The 20,144-nt window shown below is 40.7% G+C and overlaps 1 protein-coding gene and 1 long non-coding RNA gene across 4 annotated transcripts in view; one reads left to right on the forward strand and one right to left on the reverse strand.

The window, feature by feature from the left end:
- The window catches only part of KCNH8 (potassium voltage-gated channel subfamily H member 8), a 492,266-nt gene that overhangs the window by 154,545 nt on the left and 317,577 nt on the right, over positions 1-20,144 (reverse strand). For both annotated transcript variants that reach the window (XM_086367258.1, XM_086368133.1), the window contains exons 6-7: positions 12,078-12,235; positions 7,407-7,614 (exon numbers count right to left, since the gene is read on the reverse strand). In XM_086367258.1, the coding sequence (XP_086223384.1) occupies positions 7,407-7,614; positions 12,078-12,235 (366 nt within the window). The remainder of the gene's footprint in view (positions 1-7,406; positions 7,615-12,077; positions 12,236-20,144) is intronic.
- LOC147378839 (uncharacterized) lies at positions 10,067-17,647 on the forward strand. Of its 2 annotated transcripts, XR_015152746.1 has the most exons (4): positions 10,067-10,289; positions 15,473-15,531; positions 15,893-16,064; positions 17,343-17,647. It is a non-coding gene; the product is annotated as an uncharacterized LOC147378839 (long non-coding RNA). The 2 variants fall into 2 exon arrangements; XR_015152608.1 differs by lacking the exon at positions 15,473-15,531 and having other exon boundaries at positions 10,104-10,289.

The raw sequence follows: 20,144 nt of genomic DNA on the forward strand, positions 1-20,144 counted from the left end.
CATTTTAATGGTTAGAAAACTTCATTTTAGGCTTTTTCTCCCCTTTCTTAATTTCATATATTCCCAAGAATGAGAATCTACAGATCAAGGTTATCTAAAAATGTTTTTGTAATCCTTTACACAGAACCTGAAAATGTAGAGTGCTAGTCAACTCTGCTTTCTTGAGGGAAATTTGATACAGTGATTGAAATAATCAGCTCACAATATCATAAGCCTGGTCATTTCCCCCCCATTATATGAGGCTTGTAAAGGCTAAGCCTTAATAACTAGAGAGTCTTTCAAATCAATCAGCTTTTTATGATGTTTTATCCAATGAGGATCAGGAGATTTAGGATTAAAATTGTCAATGAAAATTTGAAAATGGCATCTTACTTAATCCTTTTCTTCCCATTCTAGATTTTGGGCTTTTTTTTTTTTTTTCAGTGATACAGATACAGGTTTAGACATCTCCAACGGATGAGAGTACTCCTGCCAAAGGATTAAAAGATTAACAAGATTAAAAAAAAAAAGCTTCCCTCTATTACAATATACTCTCATCTCTAACGTTGAAGCAGATCATTTAAAGTTCAGTGTGTCACAGCCTTAGAAACAGAGATAACTTCGAAACAACGCAAGGTAGCATTGTGGCTACAAAAGAGAGCTATAGACCATGGTGCGGCCTCGCTGAGGAAGCAAAGCCTGCTAAGTACCACTGTTAGGACAGCAGCACAGACTGACACAGGGAGGAGGATGCAGCGAGGGCTGTCACACGCCCAGCTTTCAGCTAATTCCATCTGACCTATGATGTCTGAGAAGGGTATGATCATTTACAGACGCATTTTACTGAATGCTTTTATAAATGTTACAGTGTGTTTTTGAGCATTAGGTGAAGATGTTATTGTATAAGACTTTTTTTTTTTTTTTTTTTTTTGAGTGGGGGCTGTCTAAAATCCTATGAGAAGGCGGTCCTCTCCACTGTGTATAGTAATAGAAAGACAGAGGGCCCCACTTCTAACCACGAAAGTGTAAGGTCACTGGTGGGGGTCCCCCCTCGCCTGGCAGTGCGTGTCTGAGCATCTGATAGAAGCTCGGCCAATCAGATTCTGCTTTCAGGGACTGTGAATCCCAGATGAACAGAAGGTCAGGACTCTCGCTCACGGCACCTACAAAGGCAGGCACACATCCGGGCCATCTTTGCAAAATGTCAGCAGCCGAGCCGCCTGCACTGGGGCATCTGGGGCTGCCTTGGCTCATATTCTTCTCCCAAGTCTTATTCTCCATCTTTCTGTTTCTGAGTCTGCATGTCCTACTAACGAATTCCTTTTCTATCTCTGCTTGCAATCAAGAATCATCACTAATACAGAAATCTCACCTCTTCCCTGGATTCCATTCTTTACATTAACTTTTTATTGGAGTATTGTTGCTTTCTAATGTTGCATCAGTTCCTAAGTGAATCAGTTATACGGGCTTCCCAGGTGGCACTCACGGTAAAGAACCTGCCTGTCGATGCAGGAGACATAAGAGACACGGGTTCTATTCCTGGGTCAGGCCCTCCAGTATTCTTGGACTATTCAGTATTCCAGAATCCCAAGGACGGGGAGCCTGGCTGGCTGCGGTCCCTAGGGTCGTGAAGAGTCGGACACCCTGGTGACTAAACAGTAACACAAGGAGTGAGGGGTCCAGGCTCTTGTCTCCTGATTGTCACTTAGTAATGAAATGACCGTGAATGTTGATTCGTTCAAAACCTCTTTTTACACATTTCCATACACCAGGAATCGTACACCACAGTAAGGAAGCAGGGGTGGGCACAGTTGACAAAAGCCCCTTCCATGAAAGAGTTTGTGAACCTGGAGCTGGATTTCTCACCATAAAGTCGAAGAGCTGGACTACGGTCCTTCTCAGTGAGAGGGTAACAGGCAGGAAGGCCAGGGGTCTCCAAACGGAGGAAATAGGCTGCAAGTGTCAGACATTTTTATCTCTCTTAAGCGGCAAGAGGAAACAAACTAGGGATGTTTTTTCCTTCTCTATATAAATTTAAAAGGAGGTTTCTCTTAAAATACTGTGTTGCCATAATGACACCTGGTTTCACCTGAAGTTAACTATTCTTAAACCTTGAGATAACAAATGCATTTTTCTTATGGAAATGTTTGTCCACTGACCTGGAGCCAGACATCCTGGAATGTGAAGTCAAGTAGGCCTTAGAAAGCATCACTACGAACAAAGCTAGTGGAGGTGATGGAATTCCAGTTGAGGTATTTCAAATCCTGGAAGATGATGCTGTGAAAGTGCTGCACTCAATATGCCAGCAAATTTGGAAAACTCAACAATGGCCACAGGACTGGAAAAGGTCAGTTTTCATTCCAATCCCAAAGAAAGACGATCTCAAAGAATGTTCAAATTACCACACAATTGCACTCATCTCACACTCTAGTAAAGTAATGCTCAAAATTCTCCAAGCCAGGCTTCAGCAATACATGAACCGTGAACTTCCTGATGTTCAAGCTGGTTTTAGAAAAGGCAGAGGAACCAGAGATCAAATTGCCAACATCCGCTGGATCATGGAAAAAGCAAGAGAGTTCCAAAAAAACATCTATTTCTGCTTTATTGACTATGCCAAAGCCTTTGACTGTGTGCATCACAATAAACTGTGGAAAATTCTTCAAGAAATGGGAATACCTGACCACCTGACCTGCCTCCTGAGAAACTGATATGCAGGTAAGGAAGCAACAGAACTGGACATGGAACAACAGACTGGTTCCAAACAGGAAAAGGAGTACCTCAAGGCTGCATACTGTCACCCTGCTTATTTAACTTATATGCAGAGTACATCATGAGAAACACTGGGCTGAAAGAAGCACAAGCTGGAATTAAGATTGCAGGGAGAAATATCAATAACCTCAGATACGCAGATGACACCACCCTTATGGCAGAAAGTGAAGAGGAACTCAAAAGCCTCTTGATGAAAGTGAAAGTGGAGAGTGAAAAAGTTGGCTTAAAGCTCAACATTCAGAAAACGAAGATCATGGCATCCAGTCCCACCACTTCATGGGAAATAGATGGGGAAACAGCAGAAACAGTGTCAGACTTTATTTTTCTGGGCTCCAAAATCACTGCAGATGGTGACTGCTGCCATGAAATTAAAAGACGCTTACTCCTTGGAAGGAAAGTTATGACCAACCTAGATAGCATATTCAAAAGCAGAGACATTACTTTGGCAACAAAGGTCCGTCTAGCCAAGGCTATGGTTTTTCCTGTGGTCATGTATGGATGTGAGAGTTGGACTGTGAAGAAAGCTGAGGGTCAAAGAATTGATGCTTTTGAACTGTGGTATTGGAGAAGACTCTTGAGAGTCCCTTGGATTGCAAGGAGATCCAACCAGTCCTTTCTAAGGGAGATCAGTCCTGGGTGTTCTTTGGTAGGAATGATGCTAAAGCTGAAACTCCTATACTTTGGCCACGTCATGTGAAGAGTTGACTCATTGGAAAAGACTCTGATGCTGGGAGGGATTGGGGGCAGGAGGAGAAGGGGATGACAGAGGATGAGATGGCTGGATGGCATCACTGACTCGATGGACGTGAGTCTGAATGAACTCCGGGAGTTGGTGATGGACAGGGAGGCCTGGTGTGCTGCGATTCATGGGGTTGCAAAGAGTCGGACAGGACTGAGCGACTGAACTGAACTGAACTGGTGCTAATGTACTATTTACCTAGGGTAAATACTATTTACCCCAGACTCTGTCTTCAAGTCAGTTCCACCTAATGGCTTAGAACCTACTTGACAAACCAGGATGTTATACTCAGATATTGTTCCCCTAATCTATGTTAATGAAATTATTTGTATGGTAATCTTCCCTTCTACAAGATTCAAGTTAAACATTTTATGGTCCAGGATGAACCATTTGGTGCCAAGATTATCCCAAAATGCATCTTATGGGTGAGGGGCCTGGTGCCATTCTGAGTTTTAAGACATTCCTTTCTTTCATTAACAGACTGCTAATGACTATATAACATCCAGCTGAAGACTAGCAGGGGGTACTCTTTCTGCCCCCTTCTGATATCTATCTCAGAAGCTTTCTCTATCTCCTTTATACTTTAATAAAACTTTATTACACAAAAGCTCTGAGCGATCAAGCCTCATCTCTGGCCCCGGATTGAATTCTTCTCCTCCAGGGGCCAAGAATCCCAGTGTCTTTTAGTTCAACAACCACCTTTCACCAGCCTAAAATTTCACTAAACAATAAGCCAAACCTCAAATTCCTTAAAATATGGTACAGGAACACATAAAAATATGGAGTAACACAGAACACCAGGCAAATCAGCTTATAACTTGCCTCTGACGGAACTGACCTTAGGAGTATTAATTCTTCCTTACAAAAACAGATATACTATAAAGAAGGGACATTATAAAATATTTTTTAAAGGTTAGCTTCGGTTTGGTCTGATGCAAAATATTGGAACTCTTTCAGGAAGCATGCCTGTCAAGGACAAAAGGGAAAAAATTATTTCAAGGAAATTAACAGTGATGAGAAAGGAAGTTCCATTTTCTTCCTTGGGAAGATGAATCTGTTCTCTACATCTGATATTAGTCAAAACATAAAGAACAATGTGTTCTCTAATCAAGTTTTATGTGTGTGTTGAATTTTCTGATTCATGGTAATTGGATCAGAAAAGGTAAAGCATATTATTAGTGGACAAATTACATAGTAAAAACTAAATTAGCCTAGACTCTCAGCTGCTTCATTATAAAATTAGGTAGGAGAGGTCATAATTATTTAATTTGTGTCCAAATCTCAGCTGGAAAATGTTCCAAAGGAACAAACGATCCAAGTAATTTTAGGAGAAGGGAAAGTCCTTGTAGCCAAGCTTATAAAACCCAATATTGACAGACATAATTAACATACTACCTTCCTGACCACATCTCAAGAGGTGTTTGGACGGGAAATCTAATTCTCTACAGATAAATGCTCTGTTATTTTTTAAATCGTAACTTAGAGAAACGTATCATTTCCTTGACCTGCTGTCATCAGAAGTCGCCCTCCCTGACACATCCCTCAAAGTTGTTGACATTGGATGGCTGCTTCTGGGGTTAATATGGGCGCTGAACTGTAATAGGAAATAGATATATTAAGTACACAAAACTGAATTTGTTCTTCCATTAAAGTCATAAATCGTGGAACCTGAAATAGCCTTTTAAGTTATTAGCGTGTTTTCTCATGTTATAGATGAGGAAACAGGCCCAGGCAGGTGAACAAAATCACGACAAAGCTCGCGGTTGATGGATGCTGGAGTCGTGATGAAAGGAGAGACCCACTGCCCTCAGCCCAGGGTTTTCCCATCGCTGCATTTTGCCAACACTCTCTTTATGAACTGACTTTCAGCTTATAAGGCCCCATCATGACACTGAGCCGTAATACCCTGACCAAGAGTAGGTGTGGTAGGGGGCAATGCAGAAGCAGTTCAAGGGGGTGGCTCCTTCTTTCTTGGAAAATAAATATTTCTGCATATTTGTTGGAAGAAAAACATTAAGCTGATTAGTCAGTCTGCAGCAGGACTGGTACATTGGAAATGAAACACAAAGTTTTCCTCCTACAGCTGAATTTGGGAGTGTGCATAAGCTGAATTTCCTTGTCTGGAGACTCTCAGACTAGACTAACCTTGCGAATTAATATGAGTGCATAGGTGAGGGAAATTAGGTCAGGTCCAAAAGGCAACCAGGTAACTGACCACAAATCAGAATTAATATGGATTCACAACAAAGGCAGAGATTTAGTGCTGTAATTCACTGGACAACATTAGGACCACGCTAGAGTCTGCGATGAAGAAGCATTCTGGACAAACTTATAAAGAAGGAAACAATATTGAAGGACAGGAAACGTTTTAATCCAAGTACAACCCAGACTTTGATCCTTTTAGTCAAATCTTCTTTCGCCATCTCTCTGTCCCCCTCTTTTTCTCCCTCTCTCTCTTCCAGCTCATATTCTCTTTATGTAGGATTTTTAGCCTCCATTGTATGACTTTATTGCTCTTTTTTACTTCATTTCTGAGAATGGATGTCTACAGTAAAGTATAGAACAATGTTGTGATAAGGAACATAAGAACATGATTCTGAGATGAAAATTATTGGATGCATCAGTTTCTTTGTGTAGCTCCAGGACAAAACTGAGACGTGTAGGAACATTTTTAAGAACCTAGACAGATTCAGTGCAGAAGGAAATGGCAACCCACTCCAGTGTTCTTCCAGAGCCTGGTGGGCTGCTGTCTATGGGGTCGCACAGAGTTGGACACGACTGAAGTGACTTAGCAGCAGCAGCAGCAGACAAGAGATTCACTACCTTGAACTTGCTCTCTTAAGTTCTCCAGCTCATTCTCCAAAGATGCCCTCTGAAGGCTTTGCATATGCCCTGTGGTGAAGACTGGCACTTACGAGAGTCCACTCAGGGATAGTCTAAATGCTCTCTGCCACTAAGTGCTCATACAAGAACTTAGAGCTTTTTTTTTTTTTTTCCCTTGGGAATCTCTTGCAGCTTTATCTCTGTGCAAAGATCTGAGCTTCTTTCAAAAGTCCAAGATTGATTTTTGGAGAAGATAAATGAAGGATTTTCTAGCTAGCCAAGGAACAGATTCTCTGATTAAATGTCAGATTAGGAAGAAAAAATACCCTACATAAGGTACTGTGACAATTCTCTAAAAAGAAAGACTGTGAGAAGGACACAGATATTTTAAAATAGAGGGTTATAGCCTTCAGAATTTTCATTTTCTATAAAGTCCTTGTGGTTGATATAAGTTTAAAAATATGCACATGTGCAGAACATTTCAGATTCATTTATGCAGAATTATGTAACACTTGGAACAACTCCCTTAAATTCCCATGGATTATGGGGACATAAAATTTTACAAATTATATTTGTAAATATCCCGTCTTCTTTATCATTGCAAGTTCTCAAAGTATACTAAATATGGACAGTATGATAGTGTTCTTTCTCTTTTTTAAAAAAAGGAGAAAATAGTAAAATTTTTCTATTATTAACTTGCCATTTCAGATACAAATGATCATTTTCTTATGATTTAAAAATATTGTAGTTACTGGCCAGGTTTACTGTTACTAGCCCTCCACCAGATTTTTCAAGATAATATCACTCCTGACTTCAGATCTAAACATTTCTATGCACATGCTGGTCATTTTTAAAAGTTCACCATTGAGACCTTAACCCATTGTTCTTTGAGAAAAACGCAAGGCTGTTCAGAAAACTCACTCAAAAGCGATCACTTGTATCATGGTCCCTCTCCACACATCTCCGCAAAATGAGACTAACTCACAGTCAGAATACACATGTCAATATTTATAGGCTTATCTTTCACCTTCCCCAAATTCTAGACAGGCTTCCTTTTCACTTAAAAATGGAAAACGTGACAAAAGCAAGGCCTTACCCACTTCCCACTTCAGAAGGCTGTTGTCTTCCCTCTCCATTTTTCCAATGACGTACCAGATGCACGCCATCCAGTGCGCCAGCAGGGCAAACATGGACATGAGCAGGGTCAGGACGATCGTGCTGTGCTGCGAGTAGCGGTCCAGCTTCTGCAGCAGGCGCAGGAGGCGCAGCAGCCGGACGGTCTTCAGGAGGTGCACCAGGGAGACCTGGAAGGGCGACAGCGCTCAGCCGGCGGCCGCGCAGGGGGCGCAGGGGCCGCGCGGGGGCCTGGGGCCGCCTGGCGCCGCGCACGCAGCGCCGAGCGCTCCGCTGGGACCGGTTCTGTCTTTTCTTGACGTATGGCACCGGAAGCTGGTAAGATAAAGACTGGGAGGGCCATTTGATGTCTCTGAGTGAGTGCTTATCTTCCTTAAGGCCCATCTTTCCCCCCTACTTATGGGACTGAACGTAACTTTCTAGAATTCTGATACAGAGCTGAAACTCGGGATGGGACTCGGACTGAAGCTCCTCTCATTCCGCTTCCCCTCCTCATGGAAGGGAGCCGCTTCACCAGAAAACTGTGCAGACTGAAGTCAATCACTGGAGTGGTAACGCGGTAACTTGGGCTTCTCGTTTTTAAATAACCAGACCTAAAAACCTGAGTAAGATCCTCTCACAAATATCAGCAGCGCTGCCTGCCTCACGTGTTTGCTCTCTTCTTTTTAACGTTCCTAATAGAGAAAACGTTTGCCCGAAGCACAGACATTCTGAGCTCTCTGCTAAACTAACATGCCTAGGGAACCAAAAGCAAATGGAACAACATTTTGGAAAAATCTCCTAGATTCTGCCTTCGTATGAACTAAAAAAAAAAAAATTCTTATAGTTAAGGGGTTATTTTCCTGACTTTAGGGCTCAACTGAAAAATGCCCACCCTGGAGTCCACCAGAAAGGCCAATGTCTTGACCCAATGCTGTTACTAATCTACACGCTTCTCACACCTTCCGAGAGAAAGGAGAAGTCAGATAATATATTAACTCATGTGCAAACAGAGTTTGACGAATTCCTTGATCTATTCTAATTTGAGGGGTGAACCATAAATAAAGGGCCAGCAGGTGGTTGGTATGATTACACCTGAGAATAATTTTGCTTTATAGGCAGAATCATAAACAAGGCCAGCAAGTTTGGAGAGTTTGCCTTTGTAATTATTTGGACTCGATTGATTTCCAATTTCTTCCTCTTCCAGCCATCTTCCCATATCTCCAAGAAAAACTGTACTTAGAAAAGTGCCTGACACATTTCTGTTAAATGAATGAATGGATAAGTGGTTATGTGAAGATACAAAACACCACAGGCTTACTGTAACAATAGGTAATCAATAAAAGCGCGTTCAGTTGTGATCTTGGGAATTATTCTATATTTGAATATAAAAACATCGGAAGGATGGAAATTCCCGGGAGATCCAGTGGTTTAAGATTCCACTTCTCCACTGTAGGGGGCCCGGGTTCTATCACTGGGCAGGGAATTTAAGATCCCACAAGCAATGAGGTACAGCTTAAAAAAAAAAAGTCCTAAGGTCATGTAATAGAGGAACTCGCCAGGTAGCTGTGGTCTTTTATCCCATTTTGTCAGCTTTCTAGGTTGAGTTTACTTTCTTCTCCTTCCACCCACTTCTCGTCTCTCTCTTCTCCAGCCGATTATAAGCCAGATGCAGTCTCTGCTTTGCGGCTTAGAGGAATTACTAGGCATGAGGTTATTTAACAGGTAGGTGAATCTGATAGATAGATGACAATTTTGTACATAAAGTGAAAGCTGGAGCAGAAGTCTCAGATGGGGGATAACCATCTACTGTGGACTGAACTGTGTCCCTGCAAATTTCATATCCTGAAACCCTAAGCCTCAGTGTGACAGTATTTAGAGATGGGGTCTTTGGGAGGTTTACATGAGGTTTGTTAGGTTTGCACGAGGTCATGACGGTGGGGTCCTCAAGATGGGATTAACGTCTCTGTAGGAAGGGACCAGGGCCCCCTCTCTCTTGCTCCCCACCCCCTCCAGTCTCCTTCCCTCTGCTCCCTGTCTGGGGGCCACAGGAGGACACAGCCTTCTACAAGCCTGAAGGAGCTCTCACCAAGAACCAAACTGGCGAACACCTTGATCTGAGACTTCCCAGCTGTCAGGGCTGCAAGAAATAAATTCCCGTTGTTGAAGCTGGGCAGTTTATGTTATTTTGCTACAGCTGCCTGAGCAGACGAACACACCATCTTGAACATAGAGTATGGATGCACGCAAGCTCCCCATTTTCTCTGAAAAGGGATGTTTGAGGGACGAATGTGGAGCTGCCCTTCCACAAGAACAACAGCCATTTGCAAAATGACATGAAAAGAGAGATGAGCCTGGGAGCCCAGGAAGAGGCAGCCCCAGGGATTTTGCTGGCAGTTTAAGAAAATTATATGTATTCCTATTGGAGTCAACTTCCTGCTGTAAAACATGAATCTGGGCTCTTGATGAATGGTGCAAGAAAGAGGCATATTTGATTTAGATGGAAATATATAATCTGAAAAAGAGAAAGGATTCCTCTCATTCTTGGGCTGCTGCTGTAAATTTGTCACTGATGAGAATTACCAGCACCTTGTAGATAGCTACAAGATGATGAGGAACGCCTTCATTGAAAACTCCTGTGAATTAGAAGTTTCCCATTACCAGCTGGACATAGCCATCGCCTGGCTATCAACTTAAAGAAAGCAAAAAACTCGTTAACATGTGCTGAGGTCTTTCTAGGTGTGAGACACTTGGCAAGGTATTTTACAGAAAGATTGCCTTTTTAAGGCTGCTCAGAAACCCTGCAGGAATTTTTATGGTTTGGGGCCTATTTTGACATTAACTCCCCCAGGAAGTCACTCAGAGGGTAAGCGACAAAACTTGAATTCATACATTTGCCTTCTTCACTCTGTCATACTTTCTATGACTCGTTCATAATTTTATCTGTCGTGCCTCTCGTGGTGACTTATACATAGTGAGTTTTAATGAATGAATATGTAAGCTGTGCATAAAACGTTTGCCTTCAGCAAGTGTGGACACAGCCAAAACTAAAATCTGTCTTGCGTTTTTGATGGCTGTCACCTGTGGAGACGCACTAACTGGATGCGTTTTCAGTCTGGAAAATCAGCACTTTTGTTTACCTGTTTGTTTGTTCCTGCTTTTGTTTTGTTAAGTCTGTGTAGTGTAACAGAAGTATAACTTACAGACTTTTTCCCATAACTTATGCTCTCCTGGGAAATAAATATAATATTTTAAACAAGCTTTTCTATTCAAATAGAATATTTGATACTGACTAATTTATTGGGAGGAATAACAAACTTATAAGCCAGTTTGTTAAATGATTATATGCTCAGCCCTCTGAAAAGCAGAAAAAAATATCACTGATAAGAGAGAGTCCTTCCTTCCTTCTTTTCTTACTTTCTGACATAGATTTGATCTATAACTTCACCTTTATAAAGAATTCATGCTCTCTATTTCACAAGTGAAAATGAAAAAAGATAGAAAAGCACAGCAAAAGTGTACAAGCATTTAAAATTCATCAAATTATGAGAATTAGACTTCTTAAATTCTTTACCCACGTTAATTTTAGGCAATGAAACTTTTAATCATATCTAAGCATCTTATGTATTTTATATTATATATATTCAATACTTTATATTATATAATATATATTTTTAAGTTTATGTTATTTTTTCAGTACCCAAAGAAAAATGGAATATATAAATTATTAGTAGTATTTAGAAACAAAGTAGCAAGTTGATTTACAGCAAAGTCTATGAGACACCACTTATTTAACAATTCTCCAGGATAATTTGGAAAAATTTTCTTATCATTTTATGCATTATATATTTCTTTGGGATATTTTTTGGCAGTCTTGCAGAAGCCTTGTTTTAAGTCATTATACTTTCATTACAGTATACTTATCTAGTCAAATTCAGTCTTGAAAAGCACTTTAAAAACTTCAGATAGCAATTTAGTTTAACACTGATTGATATTATATACTAGATTTCCCCCAGAGCTTTCCTTTCAGTTGAGTTATAAACCTCTTAGCAATGTTGACACTCTCAACTTCCCAACTTAAAAAAATATATATATATATATGGAAAGAAAAAGAAAAGAAAAATACTATTATGCAGGCAATTAACAAATGCACAGATTTGTACTAAATAGTCAGGAGTACCGTTCAGTCTTCATTATGAAGTAAGTAATGACTGTACTTGAAATATTGATCACTTTGTTTAATATTGAAAACTATGTTTTTAAATTCTTGATAGAGAATATAATTTCCTTTGGGAAGGCTTGTCAGTGTTTAATTTGCACAGATGCTTGGTAAAGTTTTGCCTGCTAAATTGGTTACTCGAGCAGCAAATTGCATGACTGGTCCCAAAATGGTAATATTCCTTCTTGAAAGTCTGTTTAGCAGGGAGCACTGAGTTAGCAGGAGCACTGAGTTAGCAGGGAGCACTGAGTTAGCAGGGAGCACTGAGTTAGCAGGGAGCACTGAGTTAGCAGGGAGCATTGAGTTAGCAGGGAGCACTGAATGCTTTCAAGAGTGTCAGTTATTATCAATAAAAATTCAAGAGAATGCTTGATTTCTGCTGGTCATTTTATCATTTAGAGCTTTGCTCCATCCAGCGTGTTTACAAGGACTCACCACTGTGACGTTGAAGGCATACAGGAGGTCAAATGGCAGGGCAGCGATTAGGTCAATGATGAACCAGGTGGTGACGTAGTGGATGCAGATGGATCTTGCTTCAAAGATGACTTGGCCAGACTTGCTGACATAGGTTGTTCGAAAATTTAAAATAATATCTGATTGAGAAAAAAGAATAGAGAGAGAAGTTAGGAGAAAGACAGGGAGGAGAAGGAAGGACCGGAAGGAAGAGAAGATGGAAGGAAGACAGCCAGGTGGGCGGGAAGGAGGAAGGGAGGAAGGCCATCGTGTTAAATTCAACGAACAGCCACCTCTTAAGTTATTTCAGACTGACAACATCCAAAACACTCTTTTTGACAGATCCAGTTCAACTCAAAAAACAAGTATTGGAGAAGGGTGAAGAAAGTATTTTTTGAGCACTTCATGCATTGCAGACTTTGGGCCACATGTTAAAATTCAAAATAAATAAATAATAAGAAGAACAATAGGCAACACATACTAAATGAATTCTCCCTGCGTATAGACATTGTCCTAAGACCTTGGTATCGGTTGTTTCCCTTCCTCCCTAGAACACCTCCCAGTAGGCAGTATTAAAACAGTAGACAGTGCATAGTAGACAGTATTAAAAAGGCAGAAACCACGTCTCAGTGGGAAAAGTAACTCATCTGTGATCATCCTGGAAACAGCGGCAGAGACAGTTTTGAACACAGGTATAGTCTGTAGTCTGTATTCTTTTTTTTTCCAATAGTACACTATTGTGCATACAAAAGCTTTAGTAATCTCTGTATGGATATGAAATTCATCCCTTCCCTAAAGGTGCTTGTATTCACAAAATACCAGAAATTTCTTGTTTGGATTTCTAGGTTAAAATCCCTATTTCATTTACAGGGAAGATGCAATCATTTGTCAATCTTTCCTTATGTCACTCTTTTAATATATTGAATTTTTATTTTTATTTTATATTTGTATTTATTTTATACTTGTATTTTACTATTTTTCAAACTTTTGATATGATATCCTTGTGAGTGTTGGTCAAAGGACAAATGCATAGCCATGTGCATCGTCTGGAGCTCAGTCAGGCTGCCTGTGAATAAACTTCTCTGTCTGTCACATCAGATCAGATCAGATCAGATCAGTCGCTCAGTCATGTCCAACTCTTTGTGACCCCATGAATGGCAGCACGCCAGGCTTCTCTGTCCATCACCAACTCCCAGAGTTCACTGAGACTCACGTCCATCGAGTCAGTGATGCCATCCAGCCATCTCATCCTCTGTCGTCCCCTTCTCCTCTTGCCCCCAATCCTCCCAGCATCAGAGTCTTTTCCAATGAGTCAACTCTTCGCATGAGGTGGCCAAAGTACTGGAGTTTCAGCTTTAGCATCATTCCTTCCAAAGAAATCCCAGGGCTGATCTCCTTCAGAATGGACTGGTTGCATCTCCTTGCAGTCCAAGGGACTCGCAAGAGTCTTCTCCAACACCACAGTTCAAAAGCATCAATTCTTCGGCGCTCAGCCTTCTTCACAGTCCAACTCTCACATCCATACATGACCACAGGAAAAACCATAGCCTTGACTAGACGAACCTTTGTTGGCAAAGTAATGTCTGCTTTTGAATATGCTATCTAGGTTGGTCATAACTTTCCTTCCAAGGAGTAAGCATCTTTTAATTTCATGGCTGCAGTCACCATCTGCAGTGATTTTGGAGCCCAGAAAAATAAAGTCTGACATTATTTCCACTGTTTCCCCATCTATTTCCCATGAAGTGATGGGACCGGATGCCATGATCTTTGTTTTCTGAATGTTGAGCTTTAAGCCAACCTTTTCACTCTCCACTTTCACTTTCATCAAGAGGCTTTTGAGTTCCTCTTCACTTTCTGCCATAAGGGTGGTGTCATCTGCATATCTGAGGTTATTGATATTTCTCCCGGCAAGCTCATCTTATATATAGCAGTGTGTATATGTTAGTCCCGAACTCCTGCTTTATCTCCCACCACTTTCCCCTCTGGGAACCATAAGTTTTTTTTTTTTTTTTCAAGTCTGTGAGCCTGTTTGTTTTGTAAGTAAGTTCATTTGTGTCAGATTTTAGATTCACATTTAAGTGATAACATATGCTTTCTGTGTTCTCTGTCTGACTTAGTTCACTTAGTACGACACTCTCTAGGTGCATCCTTGTTGCTTCAAATGGCATTATTCCCTTCCTTTTTATGGCTGAGTAGTATCCCACTCTATCTATGTAACACACCTTCTTTATCCGTTCATCTGTGGATGGACATTTAGGTTGCTGGTTAAGTACAACTAATCTACGGGGAATTTCAGGATTGCTGTGTCCCTGTAAATGCGATGAGGGCTGAGCTCTATAAACTGGTGACTCCAACAGAAGTGCATTTCTCTGAGGAGTGACTTCATGGGGAGTGTCATGATTTAGGGACAAAGCTCAGAGGGTAGAACGTGGGACATGAACGCCCTAAAAAGAATAGGAAAGTCAGGAGTCACGAACCACATCATTTCAAAATGAATTAGAGCACTCTTTACAGCTAACTTAAGCCCTTGAAAATAAGTGGAATAGTGTTGTATGAGGTTAAAAACTGGTTATCATGATCGTAATGATAACAGTAATGAAATTACAATAACGTGCATTTCATATTTGTATATCACTTTTACTTTTCACTTCTTGTCACATTTGAAGGCAGAAATCTGTTTCCCTCCCCTGACTCCTCTCCCCTCACCCACCACCACCTCCCATCTCTTCCCCGAGGCAGGGTGGACCCTCTGAGCGTGATGAGATAGATCACATTACATTTTGGGCTAAAGGGAGGTGATCTGAGTGGCCTACCCTAATGAGGTGGGCCCTTTAAAGCAGAGTTTTCTTCCTCTGGTGTTAAGGAATTGGAAAGCAGGGAGGCACGCTCTTCCTGGCGTGGAAGAAAGTAACTGTCACATTCTGGGACAGACTACATGGCTGGGAATGGCGGGCAGCGTCTGGTGGCTGGGAGAGACCCCTCCTAGATATCTACCAAGGAACGATAGATGTTGTTCCACAACCGTAAAGAAATGACATGTGTTCAACAGCCACGTGGGACTGGAAGAGAATCCTGAGATACAGGAAAGAACACAAGGTGACACCTCAATTTCAACCTTGTGGGGCCCTGAGCAGAGACTTCAGCTAGGCTAGAACTGGACTTCTGACCTATGGACGCTATGAGACAAAGAATGGGCATCGTTTTCAGATGATACGTTTGTGGTAATCGACTACGTAGCAATACAAACTAGTATAAAATTTACCGAGTCATCTGGTTTTCATTGTAGCCTGTGAGATGAGATAATACAGGAATTATGACAAAGCAGGTCAGTATTACATTATTATAAGATAACACACATGTTCTTAATATGAGCCCAGTGCTGCTCCAGGACCTTCAGAACCATCGCATCATTGACCTCTTCTCACAATGCTAACAGGTAAGCACTTCTGTTAACCCCTTTCACAGAGGAGAAAACTGAGGCAGAAAGAAGTCAAGTGACCTCTCCAGGATCACACAGACAAGGAAACCAAAGCACAGATTAAGCCGCACAGCTAGTTAGGGAAAGAGCAAGTGCCGGTCCAAGTCTCATGAGTTCTAATTGTGTGCTTTGGGTTTTGATGTCTTAACAGGGACCAGTCATATCTCAGCTCTAGAAGGAGGTTCTAGGTGACTCAAAAAGAAAGCATTAATGTTCTAGACTATTGTGAATGATCTAACTTATGAAGAAGTTGTATTTTTGTCAAGGAATAAGACTATGAACAATACTTCCCCTGTTAACACTGAGAATTACGTTACAGAATGAATGGCTGAAGCTAGCTGCTGAGCCTCTCACGAAGGTCGAGCACAATCCCATGGTGATTTTCACCGGAGTGAAAATGCCTTCACACGAAGCACCGATGCGCCTCGAGACACGGCCACCAGGATGGGGCTGGGAGTTCAGGGCAGTGCTGTGAGCTGTCAGAGCCACGGGTGAACGTTCCATTCTTCCTTTCTAACTTTCTAAACTCCTGGATTTGTGCATTAGCAGAGCAATTTAACAGCTTAGGCCACCAGCTGTTGAAATAAAGCAGAGATTTCAGCTTCATGGTTTTTATAAGAAAGCTCAGGCTAGGCATTTAGATTGCCGTCTTATGAGGGAGAAACCCAAAGAGTTGCTTACCAAGCCCTTCAGTGAGCTTCGGTTTCCAAAACACAGGCTAAGCTGAATCAATAAGTTCATTATCAAACTGAAGGAAAAAATGTCTTGTGTATTTACTAACCAAACACCGGCTTCCATCACAAATTTTATGGAAAGCCCACTGCCACCACCCACGTACCTGGGCACTCCCCTAAATGGAGGAATGAAGAAATGACTGGTTGGCCTTTGGTTGATTGATACAGCAAACATTTTTAAGGCTATATGGTTAATTATGTGGTTGACTAAAGAATAAAATAGAAGTGCAGACTTCTGAATAGAAAACATATTTTCTTGGATGAGTCATTACAGAATATCCATTTAGAAATCTTTAAAAAAAATAATCTGCTACTCAGTTCAATTTAATTGGTTGCAAAGAATATATTATTTTAAATTTAAAAAGAAATAATGATAAGACTTTTATACACAAAGAGCATTAATAGCAAAAGGACGCAAATATATATTTGAAGTACTTGAATACGACTAGGTTTATTTTCTGGGAAAAACCTAGATATATATTACATTCTTTCTAGGACAATGCTGTTATACAAAGATTGCAGGTTTCTTGAGTGAGTGATGAGTATTGTTTTTATTTATTCTTTATTTTTAAACTCTTTTAAAAATTTTATTGAAGTATAGTTGAATCACAACATATTATTTTTATTTTTAAAAATGTATTTTATATTGGAGTATAGTTGATTTACAATGTGGTGTTAATTTCAGGTGATAGAAAAGTGAGCCAATTATACATATACATGTATCTACTCTCTTTAAAGTTATTTTCCCATTTAGGTTATTGCAGAATTATTTCTAGATAGCTGATTATTTTTTAAACCTACTTTTGTCATACATGTAAGAATAGACATAGCTCTGTTGCACTGTGATTTGCAGGATGTATTTTCATGTTCATTAGTCTGTGTGGTTCCCCTGCCAACTCTCTCAGGCGTCCTGTCACTGACGTTTTACCAATGACTTGGAAAACTTAAGAAAATTGCTTAAAGTCATGAGGATAGTAAGCAAGAAATAGGACATCATTTGGCAGGCAATTCCATTTTCTTTCCATTATCTTAAAGATTCGCTACACTTTCAAATGCTGAGGCTGAAGCTCGGATACTTGGCCACCTAATGTGAAGAGCCAGCTCATCGGAAAAGACCCTGATGCTGGGAAAGACAGAAGGCGGGAGGAGAAGGGGACGACAGAGGATGAGATGGTTGGATGGAATCACTGATGCAATGGACATGAGTTTGAGCAAGCTCCAGAAGACGGTGAAGGACAGGGAAGCCTGGCATGCTGCAGTTCATGGGGTCACAAAGAGACACATCTGAGAAACTGAACAATAACAACACTTTCAAATAAATTTTAGAGGCAATAACAATAGTTTGGTGCAAGGAAATGTGTTTCTGATTGTAGCCCTTAGATTCAATTCAGCACTGGCAGCACCCAGGTAAAAGGATATTAAACCAGGGCACAGAATTGAATGCAGGGGAATGAACTGTCTTTGAGTCTAGAAATACAAGGATTAAGCACTTGTCCAGGGAGAATGGAGAAAACACTGCATTCTCCCCACTGATAAGGATGTGGCGGCAATGTAAATATTCCCTTAAATGGAAGAGCGAGATGGGGAGCACAAGCTGTTTATGAAAGAGGGAAACACAGAATAAGGGTAAGTAATGATGAGGGAGAAAAAAGCCTTCCAGAACCGGTGTCCCTCGTACGAGGCCCAAGAACCATGGGCTCAAAGTGGAGACTGACCAACTGTGCTTCCCCTGAAGTGTCTCACCTCCCAAAGTTTCACATCGTCAGTGAGTTAAATCAGTGACTCACTCAAATGCTGCACTAAGAACGTGGTCTCCTCCAGACAATCCACAACCTCCCTAAATGGCAGTAAGGTTTTCATTCTGAGACATCTAAGAAAGCCTATGCATAACGTTTTTCATTATATCGCAATATAATTTTTGTTGAAAACTTTCAACTGTATGTTGAAAAATATGTGAAAATTCTTTAATATCCAAATCTTTATATTTAATTTTTCTTGCTAATTTCATTTATTAACAACATGCACAACTGTGCATAGATACATAATATGCACAATTTGAATCAAGAAAATTATTCCCCAAATTGAAACAAATTGACTCATACAGATTTAGCACCTAGAAGCGTTAATGCCTCATGTATGTGTATATGTATAATCTCTTGAGCCCACATGCTTGTATCATGTGAAGTAAATAAGTAAATAGGGAATTACCATACATACATGTGATTCACAGAATTTCAAAAAAAACTGATCGTAATCCACCCCATCAAAATGACACAGAACATAACTGAATTCTCTGAGGATTTGGATGGCCCTGAAATATTTTGCAGGATAACCAGTTTACCTTGCTGTATTCAGGTTTTACATAAGCCTGATTGAAAATAAAGACAAATAATAGAGAGATAACTGACCTCATATTGTTAACACTCTAAAAACTAGTGTTTCATTTCTCTCTCTCACTAAATGGTTGTGTATGAGAACTAAAAGGCAAGAAGATTAAACCTAGCTTTTCCAGTTTGATTTCCTCCAGAACTATGTAATTAGAAAGTACCCCAAAAAAGGTTAAATTTGATATGGCATAAATTAGTAGATTTATTTTCTTTATTAGCATGCATGCCAGATGGGAAATCATTAAAAAATAATATCGGCTTACTTGTTAAAAAGTGAATTAAAATATAATGGTGTTCATGAGGGCATATGCACCAAATACAAATAATTAATATCTTCATTTAGCCATTTCTTTACAAATTAATCAATGTAGTATAGCGTGGGTGGGGAGAGGTTTAACTAAACCAGCTGCAGACTAATATTCTAAAGACACCCTGTCTTTTTTTCATTGCTCGTGAGACACTCCTTTGAACACGGTAGGGTGTCACAGCAAATTTGGGCTAGAAGGTGTGGGAAAAATGAATAACTGCAAGCCGATTAATGAAGAGGCTCGAGGGACTTGTAATTCTAGAAATAGCTGTAACTGATCACCAGGATTAGTGGATGAGATTCTCATATGACTGGATCCTTGCTCATCTTGTTAGCCTTCGTCCCTCTTGCTTATCTTAACGACAAGTGTGGGGGAAAGAAAGGGCAGCAGGCACAGTGAGAAGCAGCATTTAAGAACAGTTACCTGCAGAAGAAGAGGTAGAGCTGAAAGGAGGCAGACAGGTGGCTCAGGAGCGGTTGATGCCGCCACTGGCTTCCGCTGTGTGCCAGGGTCGTGGTGGACATGCACATCGTTTTTGGCCCTCAACATCCGTATCAGATGGACTCACCCAGAAGGGAAGACCTTCTAACCTCATCTCTGTTTGAATGGAATAACCCTAATCCACAACATGCTTCATAAAGATGCAATCAACCAGGCACTTTCGCTGCAGCAATGTTGAGCTTCTGCCTTTTGAGAGTGCTGCCTTAGCTTGATGCGTCCTTCACGAGGCACAGAATATGCTGTCCTCTCCCAGCCCTTCTTACAAATATTCAACATCCGTCATCAAGTTCTTTCTGTGCCCCAGGCAGCTCCTTTTCTTTCAATTGTCTCTTTTTTTTCCTTAATTTATGATTTTTTTTTTATTCAAGGATAACTGCTTTACAGAATTTTGTTGTTTCCTGTCAAACCTCAACATGAATAAGCCACAGGTATACATATATCCCCTCCCTTTTGAACCTCCTTCCCATCTCCAACCCTACCCCACCCCTCTAGGTTGATACAGAGCCCCTGTTTGAGTTTCCTGAGACCTACAGAAATTTCCTGTTGGCTGTCTATTTTTCATGTGGTAATGTAAGTTTCCATGTTACTCTCTGCATACATCTCACCCTCTCCTCCCCTCTCCCTGTGTCATAAGTCTGTTC

Source organism: Bos grunniens, chromosome 1 (genome assembly GCF_055505025.1).
Source record: "Bos grunniens cultivar Pamir isolate PY7600 chromosome 1, Bosgru_T2T1.0, whole genome shotgun sequence".
Lineage (NCBI taxonomy): Eukaryota > Metazoa > Chordata > Mammalia > Artiodactyla > Bovidae > Bos > Bos grunniens.